Raw genomic sequence first — 18,191 nt, 5'->3', positions numbered from 1 at the left:
GACAGGAGCCAGCAGGCTCCACCATACAATAGTGTTTGCAGGCATAGCATTGATTCTTTGAGTCCTCCTTCTTTAACAGCTAAATATGCTGACTTTTTGCAGTGTGTTTTTGGTAAACCTGGTCCATTTCTGCTTTTCCAATAATGCAATATATTTGTCTGTGACCAGTGGTAAGTTTTTGTCCACCCTCCCCCAGACGATCACTCAGGTGGCACTGTTGGCTTTCCTTTTGGTGGCAAACACGCATATGGGTGCACTACAGTAAGTTCCACCTAGGTAGTGACTCTGAGGTGTTCACAAGACACAGCGGTCATGTCACTTTAAATATACTACATATTTTAATTAATTCAATGAGACACTACAGTTGGTGTACTTCACTGGCTCACACCCTTCTGCTTACAATTCTTTTAAATACATATGAATTTATTCATTATTTTTATAGGTGTTTTTCTATGTTTTTTACAAGTTATGGTACATGCCCTTGCCACAGTCCTGAGGAGGCCGGAACTATAAGGCAGAAACTCATCGACTCTTCTGTTCACTTCAGGTGGGCGTTGCATAAAGATCCTTGAACTGAAACATGATGATATTAGACCACAGGCCTTCGCTCTAGTTGTAGAGAGACATTCCTGTGCTGTTTTCTCTAATGAGCACCCGTTCATTTGGCTTCTTTGTCTTTGGCACTCGAGCGGGAGACTGAAATTTTTATTCTGATATAATTGGATGGACTGTCTTTCTTTCTGTAATTTGTACCTTTGCAAGGATTGTACCTTGCAGAAATTATATATGTTTGTGTTTGTTTTTTTAAACCTTTTAATTATAAAATGCAGCAGATAAATAAAAACATTACATCTATTGTCTTCACTATCACATTACTGAAAAATGCATCATGAAATCATTGCAGTGATTAATTAGAATATTAAAAAGCAAATAGTAAATATTGGTAACATGTACCTCAACACCTGTGAGTCCTCTCCCTCCTCCCAGTCTTTCCAATTTTTTTTCTAAATCTTTTCAGTAATTCCACTCTTTTTGCATACAGATTTTTATGCAATTTAACTCCTATTCATTTTTGTATACCATTGGCTGACAGGTGGAATCAATTCTGATTTCCAGTTCGCTAAAACCAATGATCTTGCTACTAAGGTGATAATGTAACAAAAATTGACTCTGTCCGACGGAGGCATTAGTACAAGATGTCATAGTACCTTATCATGCCCCAAAAGCGTCAGGAGAGATTTTGCAATTCTTAAGCTAATTTCTGAAACAAATCTGGTACAGGTGAATAGTATATGCAACCTTTCTCCATCCTCTTGCCCACACTTGAAACATGCCAACGAAGCACCCCATTACATTTTTATTTTTATTTTGGCCAGTTGGCCATTTGCTAAATAATGCCATTCTCTTATAATTAGCAGGGCGTGAATGGCCTTAGCGCTGAGCCGATTATAAAAACGCCATTGAGCAATGCCAATTCTACAACCTGTTGTGGAAGCTGATTTATTTAAAATATCATGGGAAAGCTGTTTTATTTAAAAGATGAGCTAGCAATTTGGCACTAATATCTTGGAGTAAAATTCTCTACCAATTTCCAACTTCTAGTAACTTTGTTAGGAAGTAAGCCCTGCTGATTTTCTTGGCGGGCAAGGATATATCTGGCACAAAAATGTTTGATTTGCCTGCAACTAAACAGAAAGACATAACCAATGGAAGAGTTGTTCTTGATTAACATTTATCACTGCATAAGTTCATTATTGTGATAGAAATCACTGCCCCTTTGAAAGCCCAGGTTGGCCCAGCGATTAAGAGTTATACGGCCGTGTCGTAATCCTAATGCTGTTCATGCGATGTTTCATTGTGGGTTTAATATAGGGGGCTCATACTATTCCCAGGTCATGTTGAAACGATCTAAAATAATCTGTGGAATTTTATATCTTGACCTCTTGGGTAATCTCGGAATTTTCTGAAATGCAAAAAGATAAATTTCTGAGGTACTTAGCATGATGTTTAAATAAAAATTACTATTGCTTGATATGCTTTTGAATGCTCTTAGTAGCTAGTCTAAAAGTGCATTTGGTCTAGTTGCATAGCCTTCATTTTGAGCCTCAGCATTTCCCTTCCCACATTAAGTGACGAATTTCTGAATCTATTGTATCAAAGGAGGATTGTGGTTCTTTAATAATGATGTTGGTAAAAATGAACAGAAATAACGGTAAAATATTACACATAGTATATTTACGCGAGCGATCCGGTCTACAATTGTTAAATACAGATTAGGCCTTTGCTTTTTTAACTTAATCACTGACTTTTGAGAGAGTGGAAACATAGGTGAGAGTGAATCCTCTAGTTTGTAGCCCTTTTGTCAGGATTTGCTCCTTGACACGGACGTCTCCAAAATTGACCACAAATGTTTGCAGATTTACAGATGTATGGCATTGGGGTGGGTTTAAACTAAGGTACTCTGATTGCACACATAATGGAAAGATCTTTTAGCTTCTCATGATGCTCTGGGCTGACATACTGCTTGATCAAATTGGTGGTATACTTAATTTTCTCTTTCTTCAGAAATTCCTATAGTGTGTAAATTTGAATCGCAAGATCTATTCTCCATGTCTTCAAGCTTAATCTCTATTTCAGGCAATTTTTGTTTTTTGTCTTGCTCTACCAACAAGTCCATTTTGATCTAGAAATCTTCTCAAAAGGAAATCCTTTGCTCAGCATGATTGTCTAGTGCTTAAATGCTGTAGACTTTCAATAATTTTATTAGGTGGTTCTTGAAACTCACAATGAGCTCTGATTTGTGAGTCCTTGATGTCTTTGAGTTCTCCTTTAGTAATTCACTTTGTCGCAAAGCTTGCACTGTCGGAGCTTTGAGAATACCATTCTAGTATGGCGTCTCCTTGTTTACTAAGTTTTCTAAAAATGGGATAGAAGGGGACAACAAAGTGTTTGAAATAGCATCCAGTTTGTCTTCCTGTGTATTGTTGGCAATTCTTTTGAGGCATTTAGGACCTTTCCTTTTCTGCATTGGGGACCTTTGCGTGTCAGACTGTGGGGTCCTGCTGCAAATCTGTCTCGTGTCCTGATTGTCGGGATTGTACAATACCATTCCCTGAGAGGTTTTTAGAGAATGCTGGGGAGAACAGTGGATAGTGCAAAACTGAGGGAGATGTTTTGGCTTTTGGAAGTACTTTAGTTGCTTGTGATGAATCTAGTGTTAACATTACTGCCTCTTTCAAGAGGAGATTTGATTCCTGAGAAGCAACCCATTGCATCTGTAGAAGCAGCCAATGATGGAGCAGACAAATTGCCCAGGATCTCCAAAGCTGCCACTTTCCAGTCCTATTTGTGGTTCTGTAATTGAGGGAGGACTGAGTATTCTGAGTCAAAGTTATGGTTTTCCGGTATGGACAAGTCTACTAACATGAGATTAGAATTACCCTGCTTGTCTCATTGTGAGTTAATTATACTGCGCCTCTCTGTCTACCTGCACTAGCAGGGTTAAAGTTTAGGTGGCTCCTGGGACCCCCTCTCCTTTGCATTCAATGTATGGAGGCATGTATAGAGGGGCTTTATGTTGTTCTGTCTCTCCTATGGCCCCCTGGACACTGTGGATTCTGGAGGATTTAGTTGATATTAGCAGTGCATGTGTTTTGCCAAGGGCCTCACAGTTGACTCGTCTCTTCATTTGAGCCAAAGGAACAGGGGAGTGTGAGGTAGATTTAGAAGAAAGTGATGTATTTGTCTCTAGAAGCACTCTGCCGACTGTACTGACCCTGCTCTGAGCCTCTCCTCGCACCACGACACTGGCTGCAGTGGCTGCTTAAGGAGCCACAAGCCACACCAACCATGTGTGGGCCATCTCTGTGGACCCCCAAGCTCTCACTGCCTTTCGGGAGCCCCTAATGCGCCGCCCTTAAGTCGCCTTTACCTGAGCAGTTCCATATTGTTTGCACTTCTGATAAAAATTATGTTTGTGTTGATGACAAAATATATATATGTCTCTGTTGAACTATACAAAATATCTGAGATTATATTCCATATGTAAAATTACAAAATGTAGATATTGTTTTGTGTATGAGATTGGTTTCACTCTGCACAACAATGAATATCCTGATAGACATAAATGTCTTGCACAGTAAAATGTTGAAAGAAGTTATCAATTTATTTTGGTATTCTCGATAACAAGTTATAGGTTATTGAACAATAACGAAGGTAACATTCAATTCATCTCACTAGAGCCCCCCTCTTTTTTTCTGTTTATAATATAGCCCAGGCTCTAGAGGATGACACAGTCTTAATTTTATGTGTAATAATGTGCAGGGGTGCCTTGAGAGCATGGACTTGGGAGGAATCATTTCAGAACGCACAGATCTGGAGGTAATGAAACTGAATTGCATATGCAGTTACAATACAGGATGATGGCACTATGCTGCTGACTGAGCTGGGGGGCTTCACAGCTGCCTGAAACAGGTCAGCTCAACTCAGCCACGGACACTCTAGTCCCATTCGTAAGCTACCCCTGTTAATTTGGTCCCAGAAACTAACTTTACTGCTGAGTTAAGTTGCAATCTGTGGTGTTTTGTTTATCTTTCTAAGTGAGTTTTCAGTTTTGTAGGGGGTGAGGCATGGGAGGGAAAGGGTGTGTGTGTGTGTCTCGCCATCCCATGATGAATGGGATCTTAGTTTGCCTAAGACAATCTACCCGATGTGCTGAGGTGGACTGTGCTGGTCTTGTTGCTACAGTATAATTTAGTGCCACATACCTTGGGCAGTGACCGGCAGAGTGGCAGAGGGTTGCCTTTGCTGTCCCAGTTGGGCAGGTTGTAGTGCATGCGTTTTTCTGACACATGTAAAGTGGACTTAAGTAGGAAGATAGCTACACTGTGTGTGTCCAGAGGCAGATTACTGTTTCTCGGTTTTTGCATTGTTTGCTTCGTGCCATTTTTGTAGCATTGTCGGATCGTGACATTACGAAGCGCATGGGCTCTTGACACAGAATATTAATGAGTGTTCCTGGGTAGTAAAGTTATTGACCTGGAATGTCTGGGGATTGGATGCGTACGTCAACTGGTATTGGGTCTTACTCCTTACTTCATACTGGATATCACTTGTCTCCAGGAGAGACACAGCTGCAACATGGAGGTTGAAAGAGTCAGAAAAAAATGGAAAGGCCAGCAGTACCACTCTTTCTACTTGACCTACACTAGGGGGGTGATGGTGTGCGTGGCTCCAGGACACCACCTTTGCTCTCAGATATCTGGAGGCAGATATAGAGGGGTGGTATTTTATTCTGCAGGGCCAACTGGATGGGAAAGATATCATTGGTCAGTTTATATGCCCCCAATGTGGAAGATCCCGGTTTCTTCTTAACGGTTCATGAAAAGTTGAGGTCTAGCTTAAATAAGCCCATATAGTGGCTAGGAGATTCCAACTGTGACCTGGACGGTGAGGTGGACCACTTGCCCCCAAGCCATGAAACAAAGCTGCGGATGACCATGGCCTTGCAGGAGATGATGGCCAGTTAGGTGCTGTGGGATGCCTGAAAGGCTCTCCCACCATTCGAGTGTGTATTCACTTGTAATTCACTCATGTACAATACCTAAAGTAGACTAGATAGGATATTGCTGGCGGGCATACCGCCTTGGGGATTTATTGCAAGTGATACATTTAGGTCACTTCCTGTCAGATCACACTCTAGTATTGGGCGAATTGGCTTTGGGGGATAAGGGGCAAGGGCACATTCATGGATCTGGTGTTTCCCGGTCGATAGGATGACGGATGTTGTTGGTAGGGACACGTTGTCAGACGCACTGACGGATTATTTTTACTCTAATTGGGGCATGGTGGTCAGATCTGGCATCGTACCGTCCACTTACGATGATCAACTCCGATGTGAAGGTCCTATATAAGTTATTGGCCAATCGGATGCATCGGTCATGAGTGGTCTAGTGCATGCTGATCAATGTGGTTTCATCCCCGGGCACAGTACAACCATGAATTTGCAGAGCATGTGCTGCACGAGGTGGAGAATAGCAGCAAGGAAATATCACTGCTTTCTAGTGACATTGAGAAGGACATTGATAGGGTGGACTCGGGGTATCTTTTAGGCATGATTCAGACTATGGGGTTCAACCCTCCGTTTCAACCCTCTGTTTCAAGCCTGGATACGATTGCTCCATGCATGTGAGTCCAGCTGGAACAATATTGATCTGCGTCTTGGGATATTGAGTAAGGTGCCAGGCATGATTGTCCAATGTCACCACTTTTGTTTGTGCTGACAATGGAGCCTCTGGCTATTCAGGTACGGCAGGTTATGCATGGCTGGATAATAAAACTTGGGCGGCATAGACACATTGTCTACTTTTATGCTGTTGAAACCTTGTTTTATCTGCAGGCTCTGAGAGAATCCCTGACAGCATTGCTGCAGTCATTGAAGGCCTTCTTTGCCTTGTCTGGACTTAAGGTCAATAGGAAAAAGTCATTCCTGTTCCCTTTGACGGGGCTGGTAATGGCTCCTGAACCTGGGGTTGAGGTGGGATCTTCATTGTTTCCGCTATCTGGGGGTGATGGTGACGCACTCTAGGGAAAAGCAACTGTGTTACAGTGTTACAGTGTGGGGAGAGTTCTTGATTCACTGCATGCTTCTGTACCGTTCTGGAATACTGTGCTTCTGTCGCTCATGGGCAGAATAGCGGTGTCCAAGATGCTGCTGCTGCCCTGCTGTTTGTACTCTAATTCAAACTCATTGTGTCCCTTAGGGTTGGAGTTACTTTTGCCAGATAAACATGCTTCTCACCCTTCTCCTTTGGGCTGGCAGACGGAATACAGTGGCTCGAGTAACGTTGATGAGGGGTATGAGGATGGTAGGCTTGTGGTGCCTAATCTGGAATTGTATTACTAGGTATCTCACCTACAGCACACAGCACAGTGTATGGTAGAGGTGGACAACGGTAAGCTCGCCGAATTGTTAATGGCAAGGTCGGGGATGCCAGCCAAAGCCTTTTACATTGTTCGTCAGACTGCTGCTGTGTAGCAGAAAGTAGTCACAGTGATGATCAAGAAAACTCCCTCTGATAGGGAACTGCCACTTTGGGTGTTGGTCCTGTTCTGTCAGTTGGAGGAGCCCATGTCTTTTCACGCTTGGGGTGTGAAAGGCTTTGAGCTGGGTGGGGATTTGTATATAAATAACATGTTTACCTCTTTGGAGGATTCACAGATACACTTTGGTTTGAGTCATGGACAAGTCCTGCTTCATGCAGGTCTGATGGAGGTAACCAAGCAGATTTGGGTGCCCTTTACGGAGGCATTGTTGGCTTTAGCTGTATGGCGCTGTTCACCTTTGCTTCTGGGCGTCACCTCGTCTCCTTGATGTATAAGGCTCTGCAGGCAGAAGTGGGAAACATGCAGTTACAAGATTGACACGCCTGGGAGGCGGATGTGGGAGCCCCACTTTCAGATGCAGACTGGGCTAGGATTTGTACACTGTTGAAGTCTGTCTGGAAACAACTGTTTTAAGTTGATCCACTTCAGTTTTATGCATCATACATATATGATCCTGGAGAAAATGAAAGGGGTTAAGCTTTGAGCAGTCTCCTGCCTGACCCCAGTGTGGTTTTGTGAGCACCAACTTTATTCATCTGGCATAGGACTGTCTGTGGATGGGGCTTTCTGGTTTGATATGGTGGTTAGACTGCAGCAAACTATTGCCTTGGCTTGTGAACTAGTGCCTTAGCAATGTTTGTTGGGGAATATTACCCGGCCCAAGAGGAGCAAGATGGCATGCCGCTTCTAACAGCGGGCCCTGTTGTTAGCTAGGAGATAAGTTGCCATTATCTGGATGGGAGTGAGGGTCCCCATGATGGACCTATGGGTCCGGGGTGCCTCGGAGTAGTCATTGGCTGAGGAACTGCAGCTCCATCATGCACTAACTGAGGTTAAATTGCAGATTGACCTGGAGGTTTGGGGGAACTCTGCAGTAGATGTCTGGGTGACGAGAGGGGGTGTAATCCTGAAGATGGCTCTGCAAACAGTGATTTATCTGATGGGGACGACCAGGAACATGAGCAGTAGAACATGTTGGTTGGGTGCTACACCCTGACCGATTTCCACTTTGATGTTTCTATGATGTATGGCACTACGGATCTGATTTAGATCTTGGTGAAGGGGTTACTCCGTTGCAACAGTGACGGATATCCCATCCACTGAAATCAAAATATAATTGTTTTCTGTGGTATTTAGATTTCGGCGGACAGGATATTCGTCACCGTTGCGACAGAGTAACCCCTCTGCCGAGAGGATCTAAATCAGACCCTATGTTTGTGTTTAGGAATCTGGAGTATATATGATTGTACTGCTACAGTTGTCTCAGTGTGAACCATTGTCAACAATGCCAATCTGTTATTTGTTGGTAGAATGATGAAATAGAGTTAATAAACAAAAAAGGTTTGGAGGCTCACAGATGGAGTATGCAGATGAGGAGAAAGGTTCCCCATGGACCAGTCCAGTGGCCCAAGAAGATAGTGATTGAGGGGTACATATAGGATCAAAGGGGCATAGAACAGACAGGTGCCAATGGGAAGAGGCAAACCTTCCACGTTCTATCACCTGAGCAAGGAAACCCAACAAGGCATTGATTAGTCTAACCTAGCTTTAGGCAGGAGGGGGTATTTGGAAATGTGCCTTTCTTGAGTATCACCCCAGATTTTTTTGCCTTCTTTTGCTCAACCCTATTTTTTTCTGGCTATCAAACTCTGTGCACTTTACACCAGTGGTAAAGTGTTTGTGCTCCTTTTTTCACCATGATAAAATTGGCATACCCTAATTGGCACATTAGATTGCCTACAAGTCTGTGATATGTGGGGCCCAAAGTGCACCCAGTGCCAGTAGGTTAAAAGTCACCAGTGAGTTGCAGCTCTCATTGTGCCATGCCAGTGACAATGCAAACCTGACTGCGGGTCTGCCCACAGTAACCTGGTTGTGTCATTTTGTTTATTAAATCTTACTCTGTTATTCTAATTTTGTTATTTGTATTGTTTTACATTCAGATTTTACTACTTTTTTAGTTATGCATTCATTCTTTACACATTACATCTAAGCTAAGCCTGTCTGCTCTGAGCCATAGCTATCAAGGGTTGAGCTCCGGTTTATTTAGTGACTTTAACAGTTCACCCTGACAAGAATTGTGATTATAACCGAGGTTAGTACTTACCTCCCTTGAATAATACCTAAAAGCTTCCATCTACCCTTGCTTAGATGACTGGTGAAGGATTCAGTGCCTGAAGAAGTCTTGCCATAGTTCAAGAAAACTGTTGATGTTCTGAACAAGCAGGGTCTATGAGGTACCCAAGAAAATTAATCTTCAGCACTAGTTCACTACACTCACTACTTGGGACTGGTGCTCGACTCGCAGACAGCAAAAGTATGTCCTTTCGAGGATAGACAGTTATCCATATAAGTGTCAATGGCATCACGTCCAGTGGTTCACCAGATCTCTTCGCTAAGAGAGTCCACGGCATCTCATATTTGCCTTGTACTTTACACTTGTCTCGAACCTGAGACCTCTTCAGCAGTGCCTGAATAATCACTGGTGCCATTCCTTAGAAATAATTCAAAATAATTCTGCCACTAGCAGCAATACAATATTTTCAGTGGTGATGCAAGGCTCAAACGAGTATCATTTCATCAAGAGACTCCTTCTCTTGTGATCATAACAGATGTCTCCTTTTTAGGTTGGGGAGCTCATACGGATCATCTATATGTATAAGGCATAGGGTCCCACAAAGAGTATCCTTACCATATGTTTTCTTCCAGCAGTAAAGCCAAATTCCTTGCTTATTAAAGTGGACAATAATACAACTATACAAGACGTTCAGACTTTCCGGAAATCTACAAAGTTTGTACAAAGGTTTAGACGGCTATGAGGACACACCCGAATTTTATTTGCAAGATAGTCTCTGACTTTCATGTAATCTGACTCTTCCTCCCTCCTCTCCCTGCTCCTTTTCTTCCTTTTTCTCCTCCCTCCCCCTCCTTTCGCTGCACCCTGCTCCTTCTCCTCTCTTCCTCCTCCCCTTTCTCCACCCGCCATTCACCCCTCCTTTCTCTCCACAAAATCTATACCAGAATTGACTACATGTCTATATATCCACAAGCATATTTTCCAGACTTCAATATGCTCAAACTACGGGGGGGGGGGTTCAATATCAAACAAATGCAGGATTTAGATATCTCTGGAGGGGAATTATATCTAAATGAAAAAGAAGTTGAAATACTAGTCAAACTTGACAGCAAGACCCAGCAAATACAGCAAAACTCACTCAGGTTATATGGGAGTACTTTTGCAAAAAATGATTCTTTAGGAACATCATTCAACTCCCACTGGGATGCCTGTAGGTCACATTTAGAGGCTAGACTATTGCCTTTTCAGTATGAACACGAAGGGAAGAAAAACCTGATCGCAAACAACCAGATGCAGGAGCTAGAAAACATAGCACATAAAACTAAATAGGTTTCCTTCTATTTTGTAGAAAAGGAAGCAGTTGTAGTTTGGGGACAGTTGAAGGTGCAGTGAACCAACAAAACCCAAAAGGAAAATCTTAATGCCTAAAAGATACTTTTTATGAAAAAGGCAACAAAGATTGAGAGCCCAAAGCATCAGAATTTACATAACTAAATTACAAACTCTAGATGGTAAACAAGTAAAAAACAAACAGGAGAAAAGAGCTTTTTTTGCTATCCATTTGTCCTCACCTTGCCGGATAAGAGTTGGCGTCAAACCCTCTCCAACGAGTGGGCAGAGGAGCTTGACATACCCTTTGAAGTGCAGAAGGGCTTGAGTGCCATCAAATATAAGCCTATTAAACCTCCAAGCCCAGATGGGTTAGCTGTAGACTTTTTATAAAGATTTTTTCCCTGCTTTTATAAAGCTTTTGCATCCCTGATTTTGGGCCTGCTTATGACCCTTTTTAGTTTTTTTATTGTGATCAAGGAATCGCGGCATCGATGAGGGAAGTGGAGGTTGTGGTGAACCCAAACCAGGGAAATCTTTGGAAGAGTGAACGGCTTACAGTGCAGTTGCCCTGTTGAACACAGATATCAAGATATTCACTAAAAGATTAGATAGGTTTTCCCAGAGCTCACCTTAAAAGAGAAATCAGAGAGTCCCAGCCCCCTAGTAGCTTTGAGAAGCAAAAATACATTGATAGGGTGAACTTGGGAGTTTCGGAGTGTGGTTTTGAGTAAAATAGGGCTGGAGTCGACTGTGAAAAATTGCATTTTGACCAATTATACATGCTCAGAGGTGTGAGAGTCAGGGTAAGCTGTACTTGCTCTGCGAAATCCCAACTCCAAACAGGGGCACTTGGCACTCATCCTTTATGTCCTGTCATTCAACAACTGGCAGCACTGTTATGCTTTCTAGGGGACTCAGTTCATAGCAGAGGAACATAACATAAGTTTGTTTTCAAACAATATACTCCTCTCCCTCACTGATTCTGAAACATCCCTACTTGAGTTTATAAGATGCAGGGAACATTTTTAAAGCGCCTTGGGGTCAGAGCTCCTAAGTACTTGCATCACAAGGGGAGGGAATCCAGACTCAGAACTTTGTACCTGATGCAGTGGGCTGAGACAACAGTCAAATACTTCAGGTTAAACCTCACAGACGTATTGTCGACCTAGACCAAAGCTAAAAGGCAAGCTTTAAGAGCCAGAATGATAGGAGATCTAGCAAAATGGTGAGGCCATGATTTATTATGATTGGGTACAATCAGCATAGTGCAAATGAACATTTTGCCACATCTGCTGTACCTCTTTCAAACACTTCTGACTCGGATCCCAACCTGAGACAGAGAAAGGACATGCAGAAACAGGTAATTAGATTTGTATGGACAGGAGATCAGGCTAGACTGAACAAGGAAATCCTCATGGCCAGAACAAAGATAGGAGGCTTGACATTTCATAACTTTACAAAATAATAATGTGTGACCCAACTCAAGGTAATTGTGGAATGAGATGGAATAAAGTAGTTTTTTTGTATGGAAAGAACTGTTGCGGGCATTCATTATAAAATATACCCTGGCTGCAAAAAGAGGTGAGGTCTCATAATATATACATTTCAAACCTACAAAACCTCCTTTCCTAGTACAGGTCAAAATAGGATTCAAGGCAATACTCTCTTCTCACCCATCTCCATTTACTCTGACACTTTTAAGCCCAACTACTTCTCTGTCTTTGCAATGAGAAATATTTGATAACTTGAGGAAGATGGAATGTATTATGCTTAGAGATATGTTTGACAAAGGCCAGATAAAATAATTTCAGGAATGGAAGAAACCCTTTAAATTAACTGACCTTGATAGGATGCAAAGAATGCAAATCAAACATTTGTTCCTGCACCCCTCACCCTAACAAAGAGGCAGTAAACAGACCTCTGACCCCTTATGAAATGTTTCTAGAGGCATCCGATTGAATGAAAGGCCTGATCACCAAACTTTATAGCCTTCTCAGTCATAGCATAGCTCTGAAGAAATTGCGTTATCAAATTCAGTGGCCGTCCGTTTTAAAGAAAGAGTTCAGCTACAACAATTGAGAGAAGCAATGACTTTACATACTCATGTTTCAGAAATATCCAACATCACAACGCTAAGGATAATGTAATGATGCTCTGATATCTAATAAAGAACATTCACACTGCAGCATCAGACACACACTAGAAATGTGGGAGGGACTGATGTACATCGTCCACATTGGGTGGAAGTGGACTGAAGGAGTCTTCTGTTCTTCAGAGTGTCAGTAGTAATGACCTACGTCACTCTAAATTACAGAATAAAGACAGCTAAGGGCTAAATCAGCCCCATAGTTTTGAACACAGTGTATGTGAGCATGTGCTGTTCATAACATTTTTTATTTTAAAACAGTGCAAGAGTAGTAAAACAGTGCAAGAGTTTTAATATGTTGTTATGGCTATCTGATCCAACCTTTAAACGTTTATCTTTCTAACCTACCAGGTTGGCTGCAATCCCAATGAAGATGTTGCAATTTTTGCTGTAGATTCTTTAAGACAATTGTCAATGAAATTCTTAGAAAAAGGAGAACTTGCTAACTTCCGATTCCAAAAGGATTTCTTACGACCTTTTGAACATATTATGAAGAGAAACAGGTAAGAGTATGCAGAAGCCGTGGTGTTTAAGATTTTCCTCAATATAACCATATTTGCTTCCCCATCATTTGTCTTCTAGCAGATTGTCAAATTATTAAATCCTCTCTTCCACCATGGCATGCTAGCTGCTCCCAGTGATGTGCCTCCCTTGATGCTGCTCTTAGCTCTCATGTTGGCCTTTGACATTGTGAGTTCCAAGATGTTCTTGAGTCAGCTTAGCCCGTTTATCCCATATAAACCCCTGAGCTGCTTCAGCCCCATTCTGCTGAATTTAAATTTTCACATTCTTTCCCAGGTCACTTTGGGGTGGAATGACTGGGCAACGTGGCTCTAAAAGATTTGGTGCATTTTTGAGGAAAACTAACCCAGTCCATTCCCACTTGGCGCCAGGGCAGGTTTCAAACAATTGGGAATCTTAAGAGACATAATATTATCAGGATATCATTCAATTAATAGTTTAATTCTTGTTTGACTTTACTCATAATAACGTGCCAATATAAGAAATTAAAAAGACTGCAAAAAGCTGATGAAATGAACAGTTTATCAAACAAGGGACTCAAATGAATTCAAACTATGAGTTCCATTACCTTTTTACCATCCTCAATAATGCTTCATATCAACAAGCACTTCAATTGATGAAATACTTCTTTAGAACCAACTTTTAATATATAAAGATCAATGTAGTTGATATCAATATAATTTTCTGAACAGAAAAGTATCTCCTATATTCTTCACTTTAATGTAGTGTGCTGTAAAATATTCACTGTTGCTTAGGCTTGCTTCACTCCGGAAAATGTTTAAAAAGCATGACTATGAGGTTAAACCTTTCGATGTAACAAACTTGGCTCCAATACTCCTTCCTGAAATCAATAATGTGTGCCTGGAAGCAGAAATGTCATAATATTTCTACTTCCACCATATGATGCTTTTTTATTTTATTTTTGGAGGTGTAATCTAGTGAGGAAATCTCACATATAACAGTTATTATCTTATTTTCGGCATATCACATTTTTACCTTCAAAAAAACATTTGTAATCTATAGTTGAAGCTCTACTGAAAATCATTAACACAGTGGTGTAACATAAAATGATGGGGCCCCACTGCAGAACGTGCAGAGGGGCCCCTGTGTCTCCCATATCTCATAAGTATTCATTGGCCTTGGGCAAAGTGGGGCCATATCTGAAGGATTTAAGAGCCCCTGAAGGACTGGGGTCCCTCGGAGCTGCAGGGGTCTGTATTATGCCACTACATTGACATATAGTCATAACCTTTATGCAAAATGTATCTTTTGGCCACTCATTGTCTCCTTTCCACTCAAAACAATAATAGATCCAATGTAGATAGTGCAGCTGAATGAGGCGATACTGAGAAGCAATTGTCGCCTTGCACGGGGAGCCAACTCCTCTCTCCAGTCATTGCCACCAAAGGGGCCCAAGTCACGAACCCAAGTCTTTCTGAAGGTTGGAAAGGTGTCCATGGCATTGACCGCAATAGAGCCATAGATGACTGAAATCTTTTGTTGCGGGATATTGGTCAATAATATTTTAGCCTCTAAGGGACTGAATTCTGGAATGTCCTCTGTGTGTGATATACAGGGCATAAGCACGTGGCAGGGCTGCAGATATTTATAAAATTGGATCTGATTAAGATGATACTCATCTTGAAGGACGGCACAGGATTTAATCAAGTTATCAAGTACCCGTTAAGATCCTCCCCTAATGTGGAGATTCCTTTTACGTCCCAGCATTGGAACCCCTGCAGCTTGGATACCTGGTGCAGAGCGGTGCCCTCCCACAAGGGGGTCTCTCTGGTGAGCTGTCCCTCCGATCCAATGGACCCACTCGCACCCTTCCATGTCATATAGACTACCCTAGTCAGCGAAGGAAGATCCAGACAGCAGATGCAGCAGGGTTAGTGAGCCCAGCGGCCACATCTAGGATCACCGAAGCCCTTAAACCACCATTCATTCAAGACAGTCAGCTGCATAGTCCTTTAGTAGGACCTCGCGTCGGCAGTGGCAATGCCACCATTAGAGGTAAATTTATAACAACTGCAAAGGAAGATTTGTGAGGGACCAGAATTACAATGTTTCTTTTTGCTTTATAGTGATGTCAATGCAGAGAAGGATTACTAAAAGTAAGGTCTTGCTGCTTTAGCTTGTGATAAATATGGTTACCAGACCACTTTTCAGCCTGGTAATGTCTGCCTGAGAGTACACAGAGCTGTTCTAAAAGATGCTGTTTAGAGGGAAATTGATAGTCACCTAGATCAAGGAGATATGTTGCTTAGTTGCTTTGTCTTTATCTGGCTATATCCATTCTAAACACCTGTAAGCAGCATACTAACTTATGTTTCATTCAGTACTAGTTGCTCCCCCTTCTGCAAGTGGTAATAGTCATTGTCCAGATACCCAAATCCTCCCCAAAACAATGGAACACAGCATCCAATCACCAACATACTTTAGAACATACATTTTCTATCAAGGTTTCACACTGGATACCCAGAGCAGCCAGGAACGTCAGGTAGGCAGACCTGGAATTGGAGGACAGTAGAGGTACTCAATGCACCTTGCAGATTGGTGTGATATGTAATTTCTTCACAGTAGCTTGAGAGAAGCTGTCCAGTATATATATCTGAACAGCTGTCGTTGGAGATGCACAAGTGTTGCAAGCACCTAATGGCCAAAAATGGGTTGATCCTGTGGTACATGATGTGCCCAACACCAGGTATATACGTCTGGTGCTGAAGTGGCTTTTGCAAGGTTTCGTCCTCATGTGTTTATTAGTGTTAATCAAATATTGCCTGACTTTTAAAAGATACTTCAAAATGAACATTTTACAAATTGTTGTGAAAGGGTTTCTTAAGAAATAGGCTACCTTACTCCATGACGGTCAGTAGATACGTTTGAACGCAAAAGAATTTGATGTAAAATACATTCTTGGTACCAAAGCTGGTTCAGCTTATGTCATTCATGGCGTGCAAATGCTTAGTTATATGATGCAGCAGACAGTCTGGAAACACCTTTGTTGATTGTGTAATTCAGGGCTCCTTAAACCTAACCTGCCTTTTGCTACATTATTATCTATGCTAAAAATAAGATGTATAGATTTGGTCATAAAGAAAAGATTAATGGTTTACTGACAACATGTTTTTCCCTTAAGGTCTCCAACAATTCGGGATATGGTTGTGCGCTGTATAGCACAAATGGTTAATTCCCAGGCTGCTAACATTCGCTCAGGATGGAAGAATATCTTCTCTGTTTTTCACTTAGCTGCCTCAGACCAGGATGAAAGCATAGTGGAGCTTGCGTTCCAAACAACGGGACACATAGTTAGTGAGTACTTTTCCAATATACCTTATGTAACCAATACATAAAAGTGCCATGCTCTAACAATGAAATAAATATGGATAACATGCTGTAAGCAACACTTTTTGGCTAAATGTTATATCTGCTATTGACCCCTAGCCGCCGATTCCTTACCTAAGAATATTCTCCAGTTGTCAGACTGGATCCGACAACATTTAGTGAACAGTACCCCTGCACAGTGGTAAGTGGCATTATTCGGCTCTCCGTTGCATCTTCTGTTCCGGAATTGACGTGTGCAGTGCCTATATAGGTGGCACTCCACAGCGCTGACGTCAATTCTTTCTTTCTACAAAATTCAGCACAGAACCGGAGAGAGCTATCCCCTGTCACTTTTTGGCTGACCCTTTTTCTACCTTTTGTTGATAATTATTCAATACTTTTTTTCTCCTTGTGTGAAGGATGACCAACTGAAAGGCAGGTTTTAAACCATGCAGCGCCTGTCACCGACAGATGTCAGTGACATACCCACACTTGATTTGTCTTTGGTGTCTGAAGCGAGAGCACAACACCAAGACATGCGAGGATTGCCATGCTGTGCATCCTAAGGCACTGAGAGAGCATTTCTTTAACCTCCTTGTCACCCAATGTCATCGACAGACTCTGCAATGCTCCAGATCTCGGTTGCGAGGAGGTTCCCAAGATAGATTGTGAAGTCTTGCTCTGCGATCTGTGTCCCATTGCAAGTCATTGAGGAAGTCCCACAAAAATAAGATGCCTTTGAATTCACTGGACATGACTTAAGATGAGTTGTGAGGATGTCCACACTTGAGGACTAACTCTGCAGTGGAGCCTGAGCCTAGACTGTCTCTGGGCCTCCCTGAATGTATGTGAACCAGAGCGTTAAAGAATTTTATGAGACCATGCACCTCATCTTTGGGCAGCCTGACCCCACTGGAGCACCCTCAGGGCTCATGGGTCTGTGAGGAGCCCCTACTGGTCTTCCGCTGGCGGGTTTGCCCTTGGTGCCAGTCAGGCCCCAGGTATCCATTGACAGAACTGAAGCGGTGCCTGTCGAGCAACCTCAACTTTCCCCAGTTTCCACTCCAGTGCCGATGCTCCCGATGCCCAGTGGTGAAACTGCCCCATCATCATTCGCAACTACGATACAGAGTGGAACGGGCGTTGTCTGACGCCATCTCCGGCGCAACGCAGGGCATATTCCCCATATCAGAGCCCGTGCCTTATTGCTATGACAGGCCTGGATTGGGTCATGATTGGGAGAAGTCTACAGACCCTTATGCATATCAACTAGTAGAAGATCCCAATAACACCTGGTATGAGGATCTGGTGGGTGGCAGTGGATTGGACACCTCCCCGACACTGGCCTGGACTCTCTCCCTACCGTGGATATATAGAGGAGGGTGCCTTATTCACAATGGAAGAGCAGAGTATGGCTAAGGTCCTGGGCCTTGTCCTCGGTGGCAGTCAAGGCAACGGATGGACAGAGGTGCTTCAGCCAGAAGTTGCCCCACCGACCCCTTACTTCTTTTATTGAAGCCCTTACTGAAGTTCTAATAGAGGCCTGGTCCAAGCCTTGCACAGGGGCTACTGTGCATAGGACAGTTGCTCACAGCCGTTGCCCCCAGTTTCCTCACCCATCACCCCACCCCAGAAAGCATAGTGGTCCAGGCCTCCACTTCAAAAATCAACCTCAGCCCATTC

General features: G+C 42.6%; 1 protein-coding gene across 1 annotated transcript in view; it reads left to right on the top strand.

Annotated features, from left to right (window-relative positions):
* ARFGEF1 (ARF guanine nucleotide exchange factor 1) overlaps positions 1-18,191 on the top strand; it is a 961,498-nt gene that overhangs the window by 708,349 nt on the left and 234,958 nt on the right. The window contains exons 26-27 of the mRNA XM_069220293.1: positions 13,011-13,162; positions 16,324-16,496. Of these exons, the coding sequence (XP_069076394.1) occupies positions 13,011-13,162; positions 16,324-16,496 (325 nt within the window). The remainder of the gene's footprint in view (positions 1-13,010; positions 13,163-16,323; positions 16,497-18,191) is intronic.

Source organism: Pleurodeles waltl, chromosome 2_2, assembly GCF_031143425.1.
Source record: "Pleurodeles waltl isolate 20211129_DDA chromosome 2_2, aPleWal1.hap1.20221129, whole genome shotgun sequence".
NCBI lineage: Eukaryota > Metazoa > Chordata > Amphibia > Caudata > Salamandridae > Pleurodeles > Pleurodeles waltl.
This window is presented reverse-complemented; position numbering and strand designations above follow the sequence as displayed.